The 20,428-nt window shown below is 38.6% G+C and overlaps 1 protein-coding gene across 5 annotated transcripts in view; it reads right to left on the bottom strand.

Annotated features, from left to right (window-relative positions):
• Positions 1-19,490, bottom strand: part of LOC126081952 (uncharacterized) — a 63,427-nt gene extending 43,937 nt beyond the window's left edge. For 3 of the 5 annotated variants that reach the window (XM_049894187.1, XM_049894190.1, XM_049894191.1), the window contains exons 1-7: positions 19,396-19,490; positions 18,597-18,712; positions 10,465-10,923; positions 9,039-9,119; positions 6,950-7,034; positions 4,349-4,491; positions 1,451-1,530 (exon numbers count right to left, since the gene is read on the bottom strand). In XM_049894187.1, the coding sequence (XP_049750144.1) occupies positions 1,451-1,530; positions 4,349-4,491; positions 6,950-7,034; positions 9,039-9,119; positions 10,465-10,893 (818 nt within the window). In that variant the 5' untranslated portion in view covers positions 10,894-10,923; positions 18,597-18,712; positions 19,396-19,490. Of the gene's footprint in view, positions 1-295; positions 1,355-1,450; positions 1,531-4,348; positions 4,492-6,949; positions 7,035-9,038; positions 9,120-10,464; positions 10,924-18,596; positions 18,713-19,395 lie in introns of those variants that run through there. The other 2 variants (XM_049894188.1, XM_049894189.1) reach the window with 2 other exon arrangements.
• Between the last annotated feature and the right edge of the window lie 938 nt (positions 19,491-20,428).

The following is a 20,428-nucleotide window of genomic DNA, read 5'->3' as shown; positions in this document are numbered from 1 at the left end:
TCATCTGATTTAATGCTCCTAAAACGTGATAAAATAGGCTCAGAAAATTAAGCAAATCATCCAAGATCACACAATTACAGTGGATATGTTGGAATATGAACCCATTTTGACCATATCTAAAACCTAAATTTTATCCGTTCTATTAATCCCCCCTTCTACCCCCCTTCCCATAGATGACATTGACATATGAAAAAGAAGGTAGAGATACTATGAAGCACAGTGTCATTCAGAAACCCCCCTCCGGCCCCACCCTTGTCTGCAATGAGGACAGTACACATTATCTGCATTTTACAGATAAACAACTGAGGAAAAGTGTGGCTAAGTCATCTGCCTAGGATCAAAAAGCAAAGCTGGTGTTCCCAACCAGGCATCTGCCTTCTGGGATGATGCCTTTAGCCGTTATAGTATCTCTTGCTGTCTTAATTTAGGTTTTTACAGAAGCAGACAAGGATCCTAAGGGAACCAGGGGTGATCTCAAAAACAGAGGTGAGAAGATGGGAATGTGAGACAGGAAAAGGAAGATAGCCAACAAAATGCAAGAAACCAGAGGGGGCAATTGGGACTTAATCCCCTTGAGGAACTCTGGGAAACAGTGTGAAATAATTATTTCCATTATTGCTTGAGGGCTACTGCTGAGAAACCTTAATGCCCAGCTTGTCTGTTCGGCTGTGGCAGCTTCAGCCCTCAGATAAAGCTCTCAGCAAGGAGATGCAGCTGCTGGCAGCTGGAAGTTAGGCAGAAATGCTCTGGAATGATAAAGGCTGGTGGGATAACAAGCAGGAACCAACAGTGTCTGCTAAACCTAGTATTTTGACATATTCACTGGTAGTTTTTCAGAATTCCATTGACACCTAGGAAAAATAACAATTATCTGAGCAATAGACTGAATTCTTTAAGGCTCCATTTGAAATGGTTTGAGCACCATCCAAATACTTCATTTACAGCTCCTGTGACAGTAGTGGAGCTTTGGTAGTGCAGTGGTTAAGAACTCAGCTGCTAATCAGAAGGTTGGCAGTTCAAATCCACCAGCTTCTCCTTGGAAACCCTATGGGGTGATTCTACTCGGTTCTATAGGGTCGCTATGAATCGGAAGGAACTCGACAGCAACAGCTTTGTTTTGTTTTATGATAGGCAAGGAGACCCTGGGTGGAACAAATGGTTAATGTGCTTGGCTGCTAACTAAAAGGTTCCAGGTTCAAGTCCCCCCAGAGGCATCTTGGAAGAAAAACTAAGCGACCTACTTCCAAGGAATCAGCCATTGAAAACCTTATGGAGCATAGTTGTAACCTGACACACATGGGATCTCCATGAGTTGGAACTGACTCCATGGCAACTGATTGTGACCGTGGAACTTCTATAGGGTAAAGCACACATGATTTACAAAAGTAATTGAGTAATAATTCTAAAGAAATAATATGAGTGTTCAACAAATTCGAAGTTTTTTGCCCACCTGTTCTTGTGTGTCTTGGTAAACTTTTCTTCCACACGATCCATAAATGCACCGTATGCATCACGCTGCCTTTGATATCTCTTAAGGAAGATGGTGCAAAGGAAGTTAGTAAAAGCAAACACATTGATTTCAATTTTTCTTTTTGTCTTTTTTAGGACCGAAGGGGCAGTTTTACTGAGGAATAATATAGCTCAAGCTGCGCAGCACTAAGTAAAAATGCAAAGCACTCCACCGTTCAAACAGAGAGAGGTGTCTATATACATAGAAAAAAAAGGAAAGCTAGGGACTGAATGATTTATGAGTTTAGCTTTAGCTTGAAGTCCTTTGAAATATAAAGGTCGGCTCCTTAGCCCTCAGTTACCACCTAGGTGAATGGTGCCATTTACCAAGTCCTTTGCCCATTTTTTAATTGAGTTGTTTAGATAATTTTTGAGTTCTACAATTTCTGGTCTGTAACTGCTTATTCTTAAAATATTCATCCTAATAATCATAGATCAACAATGCCAAAGTATTTGAGTGTGTTTGGGGGAACATTGGGAGTGGTTTTGTTTTTGCGAGTACTGAATAGAGAGAATGGTCCTGAGCAAGCATAAACAGGGAAGGCTGGGAATTAGAAGATGGCTCTGAACATGCTTTGGTGTTGGAATTTTAGAGCTTCTCAGTTCCATGTTCCACAGAATTCTTTCTCTGAAATAAAATACAAAAGCCACACCTGATCGCCTTAAAGGATGCCTGTATTTAAATAGAGTAATAGGTTGAGGGTTTTTTGTTTTTGTGTGTGTGTGTGTGTGCGCGCATTAGGTGAAAGCTTACAGAGCAAATTCATTTCCCATTCGATAATTTGTGCATAAAGTGTTCACTGACATTTCCCACAATGTGCCAGCACTCCCCTCATTTCTCTCCTAGGTTCCTCGTTTCCTTTCATCCTGAATTGCTACCCCTTCCTGTCCTCTCACCTTTGCTTTTGGGCAAATGTTGCCCTTTTGATCTCGTATATTTGATTGTTCCTAGGATCATTTTCCTCTCGGGTGTTATCATTTGTTTTATGAGCCTATCTATGGTTTGGCTGAAGGACTGTTGTTGTTAGGTGCCATCCGGTCAGCTCCCACTCATAGCGGCCCTGTGTACAACAGAAAGAAACTCTGCCTAGTACTGTACCATCCTCACAGTCGTTGTTATGCTTGAACCTATGGTTGCAGCCACTGTGTCAATCCATCTCATTGAGGGTCTTCTTTTTCGCTGACCCTCTACTTTACCAAGCATGATGTCCTTCTCCAGGGACTGATGTCTCCTGATAACATGGCCAAAGTATGTGAGATGTAGTCTCCCTACCTTGTTTCTAAGGAGCATTCTGGTTGTGCTTCTTCCAATTGTTCATTCTTTTGGCAGTCCACAGCATATTCAATATTCTTTGCCAACACCACAATTCAAAGTTGTCAATTCTTCATCGGTCTTCATTATTCATCATCCAGCTTTTGCACGCATATAAGACTATTGAAAACACCATGGCCTGGATCAGGTGCACCTTAGTCTTCATGGTGACATTTTTGCTTTTCAACACTTTAAAGGAGTCTTTTGCAGCAGATTTGCCCAATGAAATACGTCTTTTGATTTCTTGACTGGTGCTTCCATGGGTGTTGATTATGGATGCAAGAAAAATGGAATCCTTGACACCTTCAATCTTCTCTCCATTTATCATCATGTTGCTTGTTGGTCCAGTTGTGAGGTTTTTTGCTTTCTTTATGTTAAGGTGTAATCCATACCGAAGGGTGGTCTTTGGGAATGGTTTCCATTCCCATTCAGAAGGGTGTCTTAGAGTCACAGTCTCAGGAGTTCCTCTAGTCTCAGACTTGTAAGTCTGGTCTTTTTTGTGAATTAGATTTTTTGTTCTACATTTTTTCTCCTACTCTGTTCAGGACCCTTTGTTGTGATCCTAGTCAGAGCAGTCAGTAGTCATAGCCAGGCACCGCTTAGTTCTTCTGGTCTCAGGATCGTGTAGGCTGTGGTTCATGTGGTCCTTTAGTTCTTTGGGCTAATTGCTCCTTTGAGTCTTTGGTTTTCTTCATTCTCCTTTGCTACAGATGGTAAGAGACCAATAATTGTATCTTTAGGTGGCCACTGGCAAGCTTTTAGGGCCCCAGACACTACTTACCAAAATAGGATGAAGAACTTCGTCTTTATGGACTATGTTGTGCCAATTGACATAGATGTACCCCAAGTCTATAGTCTGGTTTTGTTTGCTTGTTTTAACTGTTATTTAACGGTATTTGCTATGAAAGCTTGATCAGTATGCTCCATCCATAACTTGTTCTGCTTAGAAATATAGGGCTTACCAAGCAGCTTTATTTGCCCAGGGTAGAATTTGAACCATGGTAAATTTTCCTACCATCTTTTCATGATTGCTTCACAGAGAATTCTTGTTAGACCTTCTTAAGAATATGGACTGCTCCTTGTGAGGTGACAGGAAATTTGGGAAAATGCCTCAGGATATTCTGACCTCAACTCCACCATACCAACTATCTTTGTAATAAGAAAAGAACATTCAAAATCCTAGATAATCCACTATTCGCATTTCAAGAAAAAGCAGAGGTCTGCATGCTTTACTTTAGAAGACAGAGATATCTTTCACTATGTACACTCCAACAAATTAAAAACTCCCGCACTAAAGCAGGAACCCTGATGGCACAGTGGTTAAGAGCGTAGCTGCTAATTAAAGGGTCAGGAGCTCAAATCCATCAGCCGCTTCTTGGAAACCCTATGAGGCAGCTCTACTCTGTCCTATGGCAGGTTGCTATGGGTCAGAATTGGCTCAACAGCAACGAGTTTATGGGCACCAAAGCAGTTGTTATCACTACGCTGAAGACATTTCCCAGCAGCTGTAGAGAAAGTCAAACTCACCGTGTAGGAAGCAGATTTAGTGGGCCATGGGTCTTTTGGTAAAATTAGTTTTGAATCCCAGGTGCATTCACGAGGCTTATAGGTAATAAATCTTTCTGTACTGTTCTTCTGTTGATTGTCTTTCAGCAACTGGCATCCATGCACTAGAGATACAAAGACAAATGAGGAACTTGGCAATTACAGGTGTCTTTGTTCATGAAGTCTCTCAAAATATGATGTCATTTGTGAGACAGCAGCACCTGCGGTGGTAAATTCTGGTCCATTTATAAATGCAAATCTAAATAAAACTTGGCTTATGATTTCTATCATTTCTGCTGGAATTAATGTTCTTTTGCTTCAAACTTCAATTCAAATTCCATCTCCCTTAAATCTCTCCAGAAGCCTTTTTATAAAATTTCTCTTTCCAAGTAGTACTTTACAACTTGTATGGTATATTTTGTATGCTGCTTTACATCTTACTTAGAAATTTCTTGAGGTCATAGACTGTGTTTTATAAAGTATCTTTGGCATTTTCTTCCATAGTGGGTTACACATACAGCATGCAAGGAAAGTTGAAGGGTTCCATTTTAATTACACACATAGACAATCATTTTATAATTATAATCCACACAAAAATATATACATGGTTGTAAATATTATCTTAATTTTCTAATTATAAAATAACGATTCTAATTTTGAACAAAAGAGAATAATATTCAACCATTATCCCACTAGCCCATGGACAATCACTGTTAACATCTTTTTGTTTTGTTCATAATTGATATGTAATTACACAATGTTAATATAGCATGTAAGTGTTGTTCACCCTTGTCCAGATAAAATATGCTGGATAATAGAAATTAACTCTGAAGAAATACTATACAAATGGTACCATAATACTAATAACAGATTATACATAGATAGATGATAAAACCTGTTGCCGTCCAGTAGATTCTGACTCATAGTGGCCCTACAGGGCAGAGTAGAACTGCCCCATAAAGTTTCCAAGAAGTGCCTGGTGGAATCAAACTGCCAGCCTTTTGGTTAGCGGCCGTAGCTATTAACCACTACACCACCAGGGTTTCCAGATAGATGCTAGGTAGATAGACAAATGATAGGCAGGCAGGCAGATGATTGACAGGCAGGCAGGCAGATGATTGATAGGCAGGCAGGCAGATGATAGGCAGGCAGGCAGGCAGGCAGGCAGGCAGATGATAGGCAGGCGGGCTGGCAGGCAGGTAGATGATAGGCAGGCAGGCAGATGATAGGCAGGCAGGCAGATGATTGATAGGCAGGCAGGCAGGCAGGCAGGCAGATGATAGGCAGGCAGGCAGGTAGGCAGGCAGATGATAGGCAGGCAGGCAGACAGATGATAGGCAGGCAGGCAGATGATAGGCAGGCAGGCAGGCAGGCAGGCAGACAGATGATAGGCAGGCAGATGATAGGCAGGCAGGCAGATGATAGGCAGGCAGGCAGGCAGACTGCATGTTCCACAAATACATGCTTTGCATATATTATTAACAAGTGCTTTACACAGCTGCTAACCAAAAGGTCGCCAGTTCAAATGAACAGAAGAGTAAGACAGTACACACTACTGGGGAAGCCAGCACAACCTGTAAGAGGCAAGCTCATAGTAGCTCCATAAAAGACACAACCAAACACCCTGAGGGACTGAATTGCTGGGCTGAGGGCTGTGGGGACCATGGTCTCGGGGAATATCTAGCTCATTTAGCATAACAGGTGGTGCAGTGGTTAAGAGCTACGGCTGCTAACCAAAAGGTTGGCAGTTCAAATCTACCAGGCGCTCCTTGGAAACTCTACAGGGCAGTTCTACTCTGTCCTATAGGGTCACTATGAGTCAGAATCGACTTGACAGCAACAGGTATTTAGGGATTAGGTAGTTTATAAATAAAATATTCTACAATCTATTTTGCTGAGTAGCATCTGGGGTCTTAAAAGTGTGTGAGCAGGCATCTAGGATACTTCACTGGTCTCACCTCTTTGGGAACAAGGAAGAATAAAGAAAACTAAAGATACAAGGGAAAGATTAGTCCAAAGGACTAGTGGACCGCATCTACCACGGCCCCCACCAGACTGAGTCCAGTACAACTAGATGGTGCCTGGCTACCACCACTGATTGCTCTAACACGGATCACAATAAAGGATCCTGGACAGAGCTGGACAAAAATGTACAACAAAATTCTAATTCAAAAAGAAAGACCGGCTTGCTGGCCTGACAGAGACTGGAGAAACTCAGAGAGTATGGCCCCGGACACCGTTGCAGCTCAGTAATGAGGTCGCTCCTGAGATTCACACTTCAGCCAAAGGCCTATAGAACAAAACAAGACTAAAGGGGCGCACCAGCCCTGGGGCAGGGACTGGAAGGCAGGAGGCAACAAGAAAGCTGGTAATAGGGAACCCGGGGTTGAGAAGGGAGACTGTTGACATGTCATGGGGTTGTTCACCAATGTCATACAACAATGTGTGTACTAACTGATGAGAAACTAGTTTGTTCTGTAAACCTTCATCTAAAGTACAATTAAAAAATATATATATACACATACATATATAATGCATAAAGTTTATCTCTGCAATACTGGCAAAATTTTGATAATAACTTACCTGTACTTAAGTGTCTTGACTTAAGTTTTAAGTCAAAGGGGTCTCTTTCATAAGTTGTCACAAAGTTTGGTAAATGAGCTCGATACTAGATACGTAAAGAGAAAATTGCACTGTTAAAAATAAATACTATTTCTTAGTGCTAACATTGTAGTTGGAATTTTCCCATTATTAAATATTTTATTGGCAAAATGCATCTTTGAAAATCTGGTAGCATTTAAAGCTTTATGTAAAAATTTAAAAGAATAATCTAAGATTCAAGATACTACATAAACAGTTCATTTTATTGTATACCATCATCATATGATAGTTGCCATCAAGGAGATTCCAACTCATGATGATGACCCCAGGTGTTGCAGAGTAGAACTGTGCTCCACAGGGTTTTCAAGATTGTGTCCTTTTGGGGGCAGATCTCCAGGCCTTTCTTGTAAGCTACCTGTGAGTGGATTTGAACCACCAACTTTTAGTTTGTAGTTGAGTGCTTACTATTTTATGGTAAAGAGCATTCCAATTACCCTTGAGCGAATAGATGGGAAATAGTATTTTAAACAGGATAAAACTAATATTTTAAAAAGTTGGGGATTTTAATCTTAAGTTCATATAAAAACAAAACAAAACCAGTTGCTGTTGAGTCAATTTCAACTCTTGAAGACCCTTTGTGTTACAGTGTAGAGCTGAGTAGATGGCCAGACCTTTCTTCCAAGGTGCCTCTGGGTAGGTTTGAACCGCCAACCTTTTGGTTATGAGTCAAACACCTAGCCATTTGTGCCACCCAGGAACTTCTTAAAGGCACGTAGTTACTGTAATATTTCTGGAGCTGATCTTATTTCAAGGACACAGCAAAAATATTGAACGAAGCTAAAATAATTTACCAAGCCTGAAGTAGAGTAACTATTGCTTATTTTCAGCAAACTGTTTGTATTTTTTTTAATTGTTTAATAAGCCAATTTGAATTGAAGTAGAGCTTGTATATTTTAGAAACTGATGAAATAAAACAACATTCTCTATTCAAAAGCTGAATCAATGTGGGCATCAGAACAGTGAACTTGAGACGGGGCAAGCAGAATATAGACAGGGTTCTCTTCTTAATGAATGATTCTAGGTTCTGTCACAAATAGGAAAGTATTAAAAGTCCCAAAGAAGGAAACTCTCTAATACGAGATTTTTCAGTTTAATAAGACGTGAGGCCAAGTTAGTTAAAAATCTTTTACTTGAGGTTCAGTTTGTGACAATACTGACACCTGGTGGTTACACGATTTATATGGTTGCTGGCTCAACTGCTAACCAAAATGGTTGGCAATTTGAATCCACCAGCCACTCCTTGGAAACCCTAGGGGGCAGTTCTACTCTGTCCTATAGGGTGGCCATAAGTTAGAATCAACTGGACCAGCAACAAGTTTTGGGTTTTGCCTCCAACTCAGTCTCATACGTAAAAACAAATTTTTGTTGTTGTTGAGCGCCATCGAGAAAATTCCAATTCATAGTGACACCATGTGACAGAGTAAAACTGCCCCTTAGGGTTGTAAAGACTTGGCTGTAGTCTTTATGGAAGCAGATCACCAGGTCTTTCTCTCACGGAGCTGCTGGTGGGTTTGAACCACCAACCTTTCAGTTAGCAGCTGAGCACTTAACCATTGCACCACTAGCACTCCTTAGAAACAAATTAATTCAGCTAAAATAAAAATGTTTTCTACTCCTTGAAAGTCTATTGATCTAATTCTTGTAATCCTAACTATAGTGAAATATTAAAATAAACCAATGACATTTGAAATTTAATTGACCTCCCCTTATCCCTAAATGATAACGTATCTCACTAGGAGTAGAATTAAGTATTTAGATGTTCTGTACAAGTAAAGAAATTTATGGCCCATGGCTTCCTGGATTGCCCAGCTATCAAGCCAATGTCATTGCTGTTGTTAGGTGCCTGGGAGTGAGTTCTGACTCATTGAGATCCTATGAACAACAAAATGAAATACTGCCTAGTCCTCCGCCATCCTCACAATCATCACTATGTTTGAGCCCACTGTTGTGGACACTGTGTCAATCCATCTTGTCTAGAGTATTCTTTTTTTTTGCTGACACTCTCCCTTACCAAGCATGATGTTCTTCTCCAGGGTCTGGTCCCTCCTGATAACATGTCCAAAGTACATGAGATGAAGTCTGCAATCCTCACCTTCAAAGGAACACTCTGGTTGTACTTCTTCCAAGACAGCTCATCAAAACTAACATTCATTGCATACCTCTATATTCCAGATCTTATTATAAGAACTTTGCATATAATATCTCCTTATTTAAAATAACCATATGAAACAGGTAGCATTATTATCCCATGTTACGATGAAGTAAAGAAGCTCAGTAACTTGTTCCGAATTATTAGAAAGTAGAAGAGTGGCAATAATCTGATTCCAGAGGCTTTGCTCTTAACTGCTATCCTGTTTTTCCCCACAGGGATAACTTTTTTTTTTCCCCTGCCTTTTAAAAAAATATACTATCAGTCCAGAGCCCTGGTGGTGTAATGGTCAAATACTCAGCCTCTAACTCAAAGGTTGGCAGTTCAAACCCACCAGCCGCTCTGTGACAGAAAAGACCTGGAGATCTGCTCCTGTAAAGATTACAGCCTAGGAAACTATATGCAACAGTTCTACTCTGTCCTATAGGGTCGCTGTAAGTTGGAATGGGCTTGATGGCACACGACAACACTATTGGTCCTATTGTTCCTCTCTTTGCCTCACAAGAGTCATATTTTTATGCTAAATTATAGACCTAAGCATAAACTATCTTCACTTTCTAGTTGAATTATATTTTGACCTCATATTTGGCTTTAAGTATATATTCCCTGTCTCCCTTTCAAACTGATAAATCTGACTGGTCCATATATTTTCAAAATCATTGATCATCAGAAAGGCTAATTAAATTTATACAATACCCCTCTGGCAATTTTCATTCATTCATCCATTTGTTCTGTTAATTGATTCCATTACTGCTGTATTGTAAACTCCTGGCACCTAAGGTCTGTTCTCGAGTCAAATCTAAATACTCATAGTTCTCCTCAAACTTAAGAAGACCCATTCCAGAGTTGGCCACCATACCTGGCAGATAAACATTGACTAGGACCTTGTCTTTCTCCACCAACATTTATTGCACAGTCTAAATTGTACTGTTGCATAAGAAATAAAAATGCAGCATTATACACATTGTGTTTCACCTGCCACTTACTATTTTTTTTTTTTTTTTTTTTTGCTCAGGTAATAACCAAAAAAAAAAAAAAAATCATTGCCGTGGAGTCGATTCCAACTCATAGCGACCCTATAGGACAGAGTAGAACTGCTCCATAGGGTTTCCAAGGAGCAGCTATTGGATTCGAACTACCGACATTTTGGTTAGCAGCCATAGCTCTTAACCACTGTGCCACCAGGGCTCCCTCATCTATAGTTGTCATAATTAAGAAATGCTTAAAAAATAATATATATCTCCCCTTATCCCTTTTAAGTTATTTAGATTCAAATACTCTTTGGTACCTGTCTAAAGTCATGTGGTTTGGGATTGAGGTATACACCACTTGGATATTTTCCACTCTTCACAAACATTATTTTCGCTTTGTGTGAATCCAGATGTGCAAATGTAGTTATAAACTGAGGCGATGTGGACTTCTTGGGGTCATTCCTTATGCTGGGCAGGTGAAGAGTTGTTTCTGGAAAATTGCTTCTTGTTTTTCTTCTTTCTTTCTTAAGATTCTTGGATGTTTTCCCTGGAGATCTCAAAGACGTATAGAGTTTATAACTAAAATCAGGAGGCTTTACTTCCCAAATGTTAACTTCATGGTCAGATTGTTGAGATTGGATGACTTTTTCTTTCCATTTGGAGTTGAGACCTTGTTGTGTGGAATATTGAAGACTCTTTGGAAAGATACAGCTGCATGGCCTGCCTTTCTGAGACTCAAGATCCATTATGTGGAGGGATATTTCACATGTAAGAATCTGCAATGGACATGAAAATTGGTGAAATATGTCACGATAGCAATACTGTATTGAACATTTTCTCACCAGGAGAGGGTAATATCTGAAGGGCTTATGAAGGAGAATAAAGCTCAGAAGTGACAGGGGATGTGTGGGGATAGGAAGGAAAGACAGTCATTGCTGCTGCAAATATTTATTGAACACCTTTGCCATGTCAGTCACTGTGCTAGGTCTAGGCTGGAGGTTAAGACACAATTAATTTAAAATCCTTGTCCTTGAATAGCTGAGAAGCTACTTGGGAGACACGAAAACAAAGCAAAATCTATGTAATGCGATAGGTGTTACAATAATGTTAGGAGAAACAAAGAGAGTGACCTGCTAGCTCATCAGGGAAATAAAGGCAGCATCCAAAGAAACATCATTTGGACTGATTTTGAAGAATAAGTAAAAATATTCTAGGCAGTGAAGGAATGAAATGATACAACAAGGCATAGGAAGTGTGTGGAATTTGACATAGGTGATTTCTGGAATATCTATGGCATCCTAAACCACCATCAGCGCACTGTAGCTACTGCTATTGACACTTGCAGGTAAGAATCATGAATTTGCGTTTTGCTAAAAATGGACCCGGAAATTGTTGGCACACATCAAGAATTTGATGACTTTGTCATCAATTTTGATGGTGTCACTGAATTTCATATCTCTTTGGAAAAAAGGATAATAACCAATTAAAATAGATTTGACTAAGTGAAAATAATATAACACTGTTGGGTTGTGGGGGATGAGGACCTGAGAGAGGATTGAATTTCCTTACCTTGTGTTAAAATTTTGGTTGTTTGATAATAATATCAAAAGACTGTTTTTAAAATTCTAAATATTAATATTCAATAAACTGAAGTTGTGAATGAAAGAAAAACACTTTAAAGATGCATTGCAAGCTTTTTATTAAATTTTTAAAAATTAATAATAAATATTTTGAAAATTAAGATATACAACTATTTTTCAAATTCTGATATAAATATTTCTATTTTTTAAAAAAGGAACATGGTGCTATGCAACCATGAAGAACAATGATGAGTCGGCAAAACACATTAACAACATGGATGCATCTGGAGAACATAATGCTAAGTGAAATAAATCAATCACATAAGGATAAATATTGTATGATCCCACTTTTATAAGAAGACAAGAATAGATCTATATACAGAAACCAATCTTCATTGGTGGTTACCAGGAATGCAGGGGAGGGGAAATCACTCTCATGATCACAGATAATTGTTATTTTTGGTGATGGGAAAAGTAGCACCGAATGCGGGTGTAATGAACATAGCTTGACCAAAGTAAACAATGCCACTAAGAGGCACACATAAGAACGTTTGTGCTAAAGAATATGACATATATAATTTGACAAAAACACCAACAATGACCAAAAAACGAGTGTATGGTCACAAACGTAGGTGTACAGGCATGTACATATGTGTGCACAGATACACAGATACGTGTGCACATGCGTATATATTCATAGAGGACATAGTTACAGATACTTCTCAGATGTAATCAAAGATTAAGAGATTTGTTGTGAGATTCATTTTCTGGGTTTGAAAGCTTAGGACCTTAGTCTCACGGGACAACTCAGTCAATTAGCACAATGTATTTCACAAAGTTCATGTTCTGCATCCTAGTGAGGTGAGTAGCCTCTGGTATCTTAAAAGTCTGTGAGCAGCATGATTAGATAGGAACCTTAGGGAGCAGCGAGTTTATGTTAACGGAGGAGGAACAACTCAGAAAAGGGGGGTGAGAATGGTTTAACAACTTGAAGAATATAATCAGTGTCACTGAATTGTACATGTAGAATCTGTTGAATTGGTATATGTTTTGCTGTGGATATTCTCAGTGACAAGAGCAAAATAAATAACTTTTTTAAAAAAGCTTGTGAGCAGCCATTTAAGATACAACTATTGGTCTCTCCTCATCAGGAGCAAAAGAGAAAGAAGGAAACCAAAGTCTCAGAGAAGAAGCTAATCTACAAGGCTAATAGCTTACACAAGCCACAGCCTCATCTACCAGGAGTCCAAAAGAACTAGGTAGTGCCTGGCTACCACTACTGACCATTCCAATCGGGGCCACAATAGATGAACCCTGATAGAAGAGGAGAAAAAAATGTGGGACAGAACTCAAATTCTTAAAAAATTCAGACTTACTGGACCAGTTAAGACTAGAGGACTCCCTGAGACTATTGCCCTGAGATACTCTTTAAACCTGGAACTGAAAATATCCCCTGAGGTCACCTTTTAGTGAAATAACAGATTGGCTCATAAAATAAAGAATATTATCCATGAGTGCTGTGCTCCATTAAAACACCATCTGCATGAGGCCAAAAGGTCAACAATGACTCTAAAGCAGAGATTAAAAATTAACTTGGCAGGGAAACTAGAGTATTGGAAGTAGAACAACCAGAGTGCAATGAAAGAGAATGTTGATACATTGTGAAAAATGTAACTAATGTCACCAAACAATTTGTATAGAAATTGTTAAATGAAGACCTCATCTGCTGTGTTAACTGTCAAAGACAGCACAACAAAATGCTTTTTTTTAAAAAAAAGGACTATGGCATGTTTAAACAAAAGCAAAATGCACATTGTGGTACGAATGTAGCATGTACATGCGAAGAACCCAAACCAAAAAACCAAACCTGTTACTATCAAGTCGATTCTGACTCATAGCGAGCGACCCCATAGGAGAGAGTAAAACTGCCCCCATAGGGTTTTCAAGGAGCAGCTGGTGGAGTCAAACTGCCAAACTTTTGGTTAGCACATGTAAAGAGGCAGTGGAAAATGTTACAATGGATAAAGCTAGAAAACTCAGGTGGATTCATATTAACAAAGACCTTACATGCCACACTAAGGAGTTTTACATTTATCTTATAGGCAATGGGAGCCATTCAAGAATTTTAAACAGGAAAATGATCAATGTGGTATTTGTACTTTAGATAGACCAGTGTGCCAGCAGTGTATGTAGATTGTAGAGAATGAACTGGAGGAAGAAAGAATGAAGAGAAAGTTAAGGCAACAAGACTTCGAAGATAAAAGATGATGGTTAGATGATGAGACAATTTATATGGGAGATGATTAAAGCCTGAACAAAGATGTAGCTAGGGGATGAAAAAAGAGGAATGGTCATAGAGATATTTAGCCAAGCTAATCTACTGGACCTTGAATCGAAGATATTGCAAAGTTTTTTAACCAAGATAAGGAATACAGGAGGAGAAGCAGTTTATAGAAAAAGACCATAATAGATTTAAATAAAGTGAATGTGCAGTATGCAATTGGAACTATACACCTGGGTATTTGTCAGCTTTTTTTTTTTTTTTTCTTGTTTTGCAGTGATGCTACATAACAAACTACCCTCAAAGCTCATTGGCTTAAAACAAAAACATTTCTTCTCATGCTTCCAAGTCTTTGAGTTGGCTGGGACAGTTCTTTTCCATTTTGGTGCTCAGGGTAGAGAAGCAATGGCTACCTGAGCCGTGTTCTTCTCACAGTAGAAGTCAGACAGAGGTGTGAATGGAATGCTCCAGTGTTTTTTAAGTCTTAGACTTTTAACTGGTACACTGTCACTTCCACCTATGTTCCACTGAACAAAGCAAGGCAACTGATAAAGTCCAACATCAATAGAGCAAGGAAGTATATTCCTTCCATGGAGGTGGTTTGTGTGTGTTGGTGTGTGTGAATATTTTCTGGACAATGGTCTAATCTACCATGGTTCAGCAGTTTGAATCCACCAGGCGCTACTTGGAAACTCTATGGGGCAGTTCTACTCTGTCCTGTGGGGTCGCTATGAGTGGGAATCGACTCAACGGCACTGGGTTTTTGTTTTTTTTTTTTTATTTTACCATGGTTCAGAATGAAAAAAGAATTCTGGGTTGGAGATACATGTTTGGAAGACATCCACATATCAATGCTGGAACTGTGAATTTTTCAATTTTAATGAAAAACGAAAGTGTGGATCTTGAGAAAATAATAAGTTTTAAAGAACTGATGGAGAGAGGTGTCAGTGAAATTTGATTAAAAGGGGAGTGCTAATGAATAAGGAAGACTGAGGAAGAATTGACGCCTTTGAATTGCGGTGTTGGTGAAGAATATTGGATATACCATGGACTGCCGAAAGAACGGACAGATCTGTCTTAGAAGAAGTACAACCAGAATGCTCCTTGGAAGCAAGGATGGTGAGGCTGCGTCTCACATACTTTGGACATGTTTTCAGGAGAGATCAGTACCTGGAGAATGACATCATGCTTGGTAAAGTAGAGGGTCAGCAAAAAAGAGGAAGACCCTTGATGAGATGGATTGACACAGTGGCTACAACAATGCACTCAAGCATAACAACAATTGTGAGGATGACACAGGACCAGGCAGTGTTTCATACTGTTGTGCTGAGGGTTGCTATGACTCAGAACTGACTCAACAGCATCTAACAATAACAAGAGAAGCACTCAAATGCAGAATGTCCAAGAAACCTAGAGAGGAATACTTCCAGAAAGAGTATGTTGCCAACAATATCAAATCACCAGCGGACAAGAAGGATGAGGACATAGAATTATCTATTGGATGTAACGATCAGCATGCACTGACGACCGTGTCATAAGCATTGAAGTGGTAGTGATTTTGTGCTACAATAACGCAAGTGGTTTGAAGGAAAGTAGGAATTAACCATTACGCCAAATTCTGGTGGAAAGTTCAGAATAAATAAAAGACAAACTTTTTATGGGAAATAGAAAGAACAAGACCATGTTTTTGTTAGTTACTGTCAAGTCGATTTCATCTCATGGTGGCCTCATGTGTGCAAAATAGAACTACTCCTAGTTTTCAAGGCTGTGACCTTTTGGAAGTAGATTGCCAGGCCTGTCTTCCTAATAGAGCCTATTAAATTTCAAGAACTGGGCACCAGGAAAAGCGTTCAAGTTGGGAGGGTTGGCAGTGCCTTTTTGAGCCTCTTCAAAAAAAAAAAAAAAAGCATTCCCCGGTCTATATTTGATATTTTTAATTTCCCTGTCATATATTTAAGAGATTGATGTGTAAGTTCTCATAATTTTTATGCCTTTTTAACATGTGAACCATGTAATTTACTCTCTTCGTTCAGAATTTGTTCATCAAACCACTTTCAGATTATAAACTGGCTTCACATGTGGAGTACTCTAATGGGAGACAGTAGGTTAGGAAGAGAACATGAGTTCTTTTCATTTATTTTTCATGTAAATTTAATAAATTACCTTTTTTGGTTTTCACATTGAATTCTTCTGAATCTGCTTAGTGTGACTTCAACTCTGACGCACCCAAGCTCTGGGAATTGATAAAAGTCAAGCCCCATGCCGAAGGCGGATTCGCAGTAAGCAAGGTAAGCACGGGGTTATTGTACTTACTAATCTGTAGTGAGCAATTAGTAAGTAAGCACAAGTAAGCCTGTGCTTACCCTGTTTACTGGGTAATTTGTCCCTGTCAAGGATTGCAAATTTGAAGACGCTTTGAGTCTGTAGGAAGGTCATGTGGAATTGGGAGAGAGACGGATGCCAGCCGTGCCTAGAAGCAGAATCTTGATGTAGTAAAAACTGTTCATTACAGATGATCTAGTAACCAAGGTAAGCACCATGTTTAATTTGCCTATCGGATAATTCACCCCTGCCCCTGGCCCTCGATGGAGGTCAGTGTCTCAGGTACATGCCTATTTTGATAACACTTTGGCCTCACTCATGACTCTTTCACATTTCTATAGGAATGTATTTTGAAGTTTCCGAGGAATGCTGAATGCTCAGCTTTTGCCAAAAATTATCAACGTCCCTTTCTCCAGAAGGCTTGGAAACCTGACTACATGAACAGAAAAAGCAGCTTTGGATTGATTCGAAATCAGAGTTTTGTCATCTGTTACACTGAAAAGGTGCTGAGCTTAAGGATGCCTGTCTGTGAGTTAGTGAAGTTTCTCACCAGAAAGTACAACTAGAAAGAAATGATGCCAGAAAGATGATAAACTAGGAGAATAAGAAGAGCTTGAGGTCAAGACACCAGGAGTCTAATTGATACAAATAAAAAACATGCAAGTATCACGGCAGTAAGAGAGTCAGAGAACCTTAAAACTAAGAGGTTGTGGTTAGAGTGTGTAGTGCTAACCTAGACTTCTATTTGGTTGGGCAGCTGGGTGGGTGTGTACACATGCTCCCTAGGCACCTTGTTGCCATTGATGCTGGTGTCCGTCTCTTTATTCCTCAGCACTTCCTTCCTACTAAAAATTTTCACTCTGTCACATTCAATATGGGAATGGATTCTCTCAAATTATGTGTTATTCTTCATTTTGTCTTTATATTATGAGTTTATTAATGCATATTATCCTTTTGAATAATATGTGTGTACATTTAGGCTTCTATACTATATGAATCTTAGATTAGCATATGTCTTTGTAGTCCCTAGGCACCCAAGCAGAAATCATTCAACTGGAGGTCTAGTTGAATGATTGAAGCCTATATGTTGATATCACATCATAACTCCTACTTTACATGGGAAAAGCTAAGGCATAGAGAAATACAAAGTTATAAGATATCTATCTGATTAAGAAGATAAAAATAAACTAGTGTTACTCTCATTCCACCAAAACTTTAGTGGGAAATGTTGCCATTAAAGAAGCTATATTTTGGCCAAGATTTCTCAGTGGAAAGAACCAAACCAAAACCAAACCCACTGCCATTGAGTGGATTCCAACTCATAGCAACCCTATAAGACAGAGGTGAACTGTCCCACTGAGTTTCCAACGAGCACCTGGTGGATTCGAACTGCTGACATTTACGGTAGGCAGCCATAGCACGTAACCACTACACCACCAGGGCTTTCAGTGGAAAGAAGAGTGGCTTAATTTGCTTTCAGTAAGCACAACTATTCTCCATCTATGAAATTATACTTATCCTTCAAGGATTGGCTTAAATACTGTCTCCAATCAAAGCATTCCTAAATTTCCCTACCAGGATTTATCCTTCCTTCTTTTGAATCACCTGCAGATATATAAGAATCACCTGGGGATACTGTTAAACTGTAGATTGTGATTCAGTATATCTGGGGTGAAAATGCAAATTCTCAGCAGGGGATCAAACCAGAAAGTATTGGTTCAAAGCCCTGTTTTGAATACAGCAAGGAAACTTGAGCCTACATTTTGTCCTGTAATGTGTACTATAGTTAATGACTTAAAAGTGTTCCCCCAAATTAGAAATATATATAATATGTAAATATATATCTCTACATAAATATATATAAAGTAATTGATATAAGGATTTCTACCTCTGCAAATCCTACTTGGCAAAATTTAGGTTGAACCATGTGAAATTACTGTTATTCAACTTTTTTGTTAACTTTACAAAAAATGGCAGCTTTATATGGGTCCACCAAAATAAAAATACTAGAAATCCTCTGCTTGCCAAATTCAGAAAATTACAGATATTTCTATCTCTGAAAAATGTATCTAAATACCCAACTACTCTTATAATCGAATAGCAATATAATACAATAATAATTATAATATTTTTTTCTAAATGATAAAAAAAAATTCACCATCACAGTAGCTTCCTTTTCATTTAAATTTCTGCATCAGATGTTTTATACCAGAAAATCGCAAAATATTGTCATATGCTTATATAATATGCTATTTAAAAGAAATACCTTTTTTAGCAAATGTCCGCTTGTAGCTGCATAAGAATTTTGTTGCTGGTCATTCCTCCATCTACCTGCAGATGGCTGAGTGGAATTCCGCAGTCGCGGTTCATGGCCTCCAAAATCTTAAATAAACCAAACGCAATTATATAATTAAATTACTTCACAGCAATATCTTGGAAAATGGCAATCTTCCACTCCAAAGCCCTCAACTTCTTCTGCATACATAACTGGGTTTAAGTTTATAAAGTTAAAAATTTTGGAAAATGGATAGATTAGCTATAGATAGGTAGATACATTATAGATATATGCACCTGGTACAAAAATGCTATCAATATAAGAAAAGGCATTGTGAACCAACCAAAAAACCAAACCCACTGCCATTGAATCAATTCGACTCAGAGTGACCCTACAGGACAGAGTAGAACTGCCCTATAGAGTTTCCAAGGAGCGCTTGGTGGATTTGAACTACCAACCTTTTGGTTAGCAGCCACAGCACTTAACCACTACACCACCAGGGTGTCCCATTGTGAACCAGTCTGCTAATAATATCAAAATGAACTCCTTAGGCCACAAATTTATGCACAATTGTAAACGGCAAAAGAAATTTACAATTTCTTCCATCTTTGTTCTCTCCTTCTAAATGCATTATATATAAAGAAATTGCTTATCTCATAAATGAACCCATCTTGTATATCTTAACAGTTTCCTGAATGTCATCTCCAAAGAGCTAGTCAAATGACAAACTACAAGAACTCAAAATAATAACAAAAACAGGAACATTGTAAAAATTGGTAAGTTTACTCACCATTTGAAATTGAGGACTCTTTGTAAAAAAAAAGGTTTTTTTGCAGAAGATCTTTTCTGCAAAGCCAAGGGAGACTAACCAAATCTATAATAAGTCAGACGTTTACCCTTTGCTTTACAAAAGAATCCCAACCTTATTTATGTTATACCCATCTGGGTTGCTAAGAAACGGAATTAATTTTCTGAGGGACTCAAGTCAGAGCTGGAAAAAAAACAAAAACAAAAAATTGAAACTGGGACCTCTAATTGTTGCCAAAAACCTAGCAACAAGGCAACTAAGTCCCATGCTGTTTTTGCAAAGGTTAAAAAACCAGCATAATAGAAAGCCGATACCCAGTAAATACCCAGTGAGAGAGGGAGAGAAAGAACCATTTGTTTCCAGGATAAGAGCGTGTCTTGGCAACTCACTTTTTTTATTTGTTTAACAGTCTCCTTTACAAATCAATGTGAGCTTAATATTTAACATGAACATGATGCTGGAAAGCAATTTTAACACTTTTAATTACTTGATCTTAAAAAGAGTATGTTAGTTTCCTCCAAGGTCATTCTATAAGGCAAATGAGGCAGAAATAAGCAGATTACAAATTCTTCTTCCTGATCTATGGCTTAACCTACTGATTTTTGCTAAATAATTTATAAAGAAAGCTCTCTATTTTTTTGATCAAATCCTACACTCAATACATGTATATCTCTTAGCGTTTCCAAGGAACGGCTGGTGGATTTGAACTGCCAGTCTTTTGGTTAGCAGCTGCTCTTAACCACTGTGACAACAGGGCTCAAGAACTCCTTTATTTTTAAAACTAAGCTCAGCACCCTTATAAAATTTTAGAAAACCAAACATCAATTAATGTATTCAGTCAACATTAAAGTTTCCAATGATTTCATAAAAGTCATAGTTTTATTTTGTTTTTGCTTTATAATTTGGTTTGATTTGGGCTTGTGATTTACTTGCATTTAGTCCAAGATTTCCTATATCCGAGTCACTTCTCTTGTTTTTAAAATTACCCGGAACCCAGTGCCCTGGAGTCGATTAC

This window comes from Elephas maximus, chromosome 8 (assembly GCF_024166365.1).
Source record: "Elephas maximus indicus isolate mEleMax1 chromosome 8, mEleMax1 primary haplotype, whole genome shotgun sequence".
Taxonomy (NCBI): domain Eukaryota; kingdom Metazoa; phylum Chordata; class Mammalia; order Proboscidea; family Elephantidae; genus Elephas; species Elephas maximus.
Note: the sequence above shows the minus strand (reverse complement) of the source record. Positions and strands in the feature narration are given on the sequence as shown.